The sequence below is a fragment of the Volvox carteri genome (genome assembly GCF_000143455.1).
Source record: "Volvox carteri f. nagariensis unplaced genomic scaffold VOLCAscaffold_704, whole genome shotgun sequence".
In the NCBI taxonomy this organism is placed as follows: domain Eukaryota; kingdom Viridiplantae; phylum Chlorophyta; class Chlorophyceae; order Chlamydomonadales; family Volvocaceae; genus Volvox; species Volvox carteri.
Genome location: NW_003308202.1, coordinates 5,333 through 6,483, shown reverse-complemented (window position 1 = coordinate 6,483; position 1,151 = coordinate 5,333). Strand labels below are relative to the sequence as shown.

The window sequence follows — 1,151 nt, the reverse complement described above, 5'->3', positions numbered from 1 at the left end:
TCGAATTTGTTGTCCCACATGCCCGAAGCGCGTGTGTGCTGGTTGCAGGTCCAAGTGTATGTCCTGGGTATTAGGTGCATTGTTGCATGCCAATAACACCCAGGCAGGAAGGAATGAATGCTATGGTGTAGTGAACTTTAAAGTGCTCTGTCCTGTGCAAATAGATGCAAAGGTCTGGTCTGGGTTGACACTACTGCGATTCGCGGTTTAAGGTTCTGGGTTCGATTCCTGGGGAGACCCCCGAATTAGTCGGGAGCGCGAGATTATGGCTAGCTGCTGAGATGTGGAGTTGAGGTCGCAGTTGATGGACCAGATTCGCACGCTAGATTGGTGGCGATTGCCGAACCCTCTGTCTCTTCGGTTGTTCGGGTGAATGGATGAGGAGGGGTCCTAGATGGCTGGACCCGCCGCCTTGGACTTACAGTTCGTATGGCGAAGTATAGTGTGGTAGTGGTGGACGGTGCTATAAGATGATAAATCGTAGAACTGACAATGTGATAAAGCGGCCCAGAAGCCTCCCACTCTGTAACATTACATTACAGATGCAAAGGCACATGCACACAGCAGGGAGACAAGCAAACAAGTGAGGGACTGCAAATAAAGTGCAATACAGCATATGTGTATGCATGTATATGTGTACATATGTCATCCATCGTCATGTGTGTACACGGCTGGCCACAAACAGGATTACATATGCCAGGTTTTCTTATTAGTGCACTCTGTGAGTGCAGTAGTGCAAGTACAGCTCTCCATCCATCATAACCGACCTTAGCTTGTGTTGTGGCACACTTGCATATTAACCCTCGGATCTTTCCCCAATTCTCTGGCACTTTGCCGCTGGGCAATATCTTCGCTCTTACTTGGTTAACCATTGGGCACTTGCCTATCTTTAATTGGGCGCTGGCCCACCTTTAAGCGGGCACTTGCCTGTCTTCATCACGCGTGATACTGGATTATAGCGCTCTTGCTATAATCGTGACACTTGTCACTGGTAGACCCACTTGGGTTACGATTGCACCGATTGGTGATAATTCGCGTTGACGACTATATCTTCGGACCGTACAGACTTCTGTACGGGTCGTCCTAACGCAGAGGCATTTAGCCTCTTCTCATTCACTCATCGGTAGTTTTCACTACCACCTAAACAGTGG

At 48.8% G+C, this 1,151-nt stretch overlaps 1 protein-coding gene across 1 annotated transcript; it reads right to left on the bottom strand.

Moving 5' to 3' along the window:
- Positions 1 to 179: 179 nt before the first annotated feature.
- VOLCADRAFT_85015 (uncharacterized protein) lies at positions 180 to 649 on the bottom strand (the record flags this gene model as incomplete). Its single annotated transcript, XM_002959753.1, has 1 exon — positions 180 to 649. The coding sequence occupies one exon, from the start codon at positions 647 to 649 to the stop codon at positions 464 to 466; it is 186 nt and encodes a 61-aa protein (XP_002959799.1). The 3' UTR covers positions 180 to 463.
- Positions 650 to 1,151: the final 502 nt, after the last annotated feature.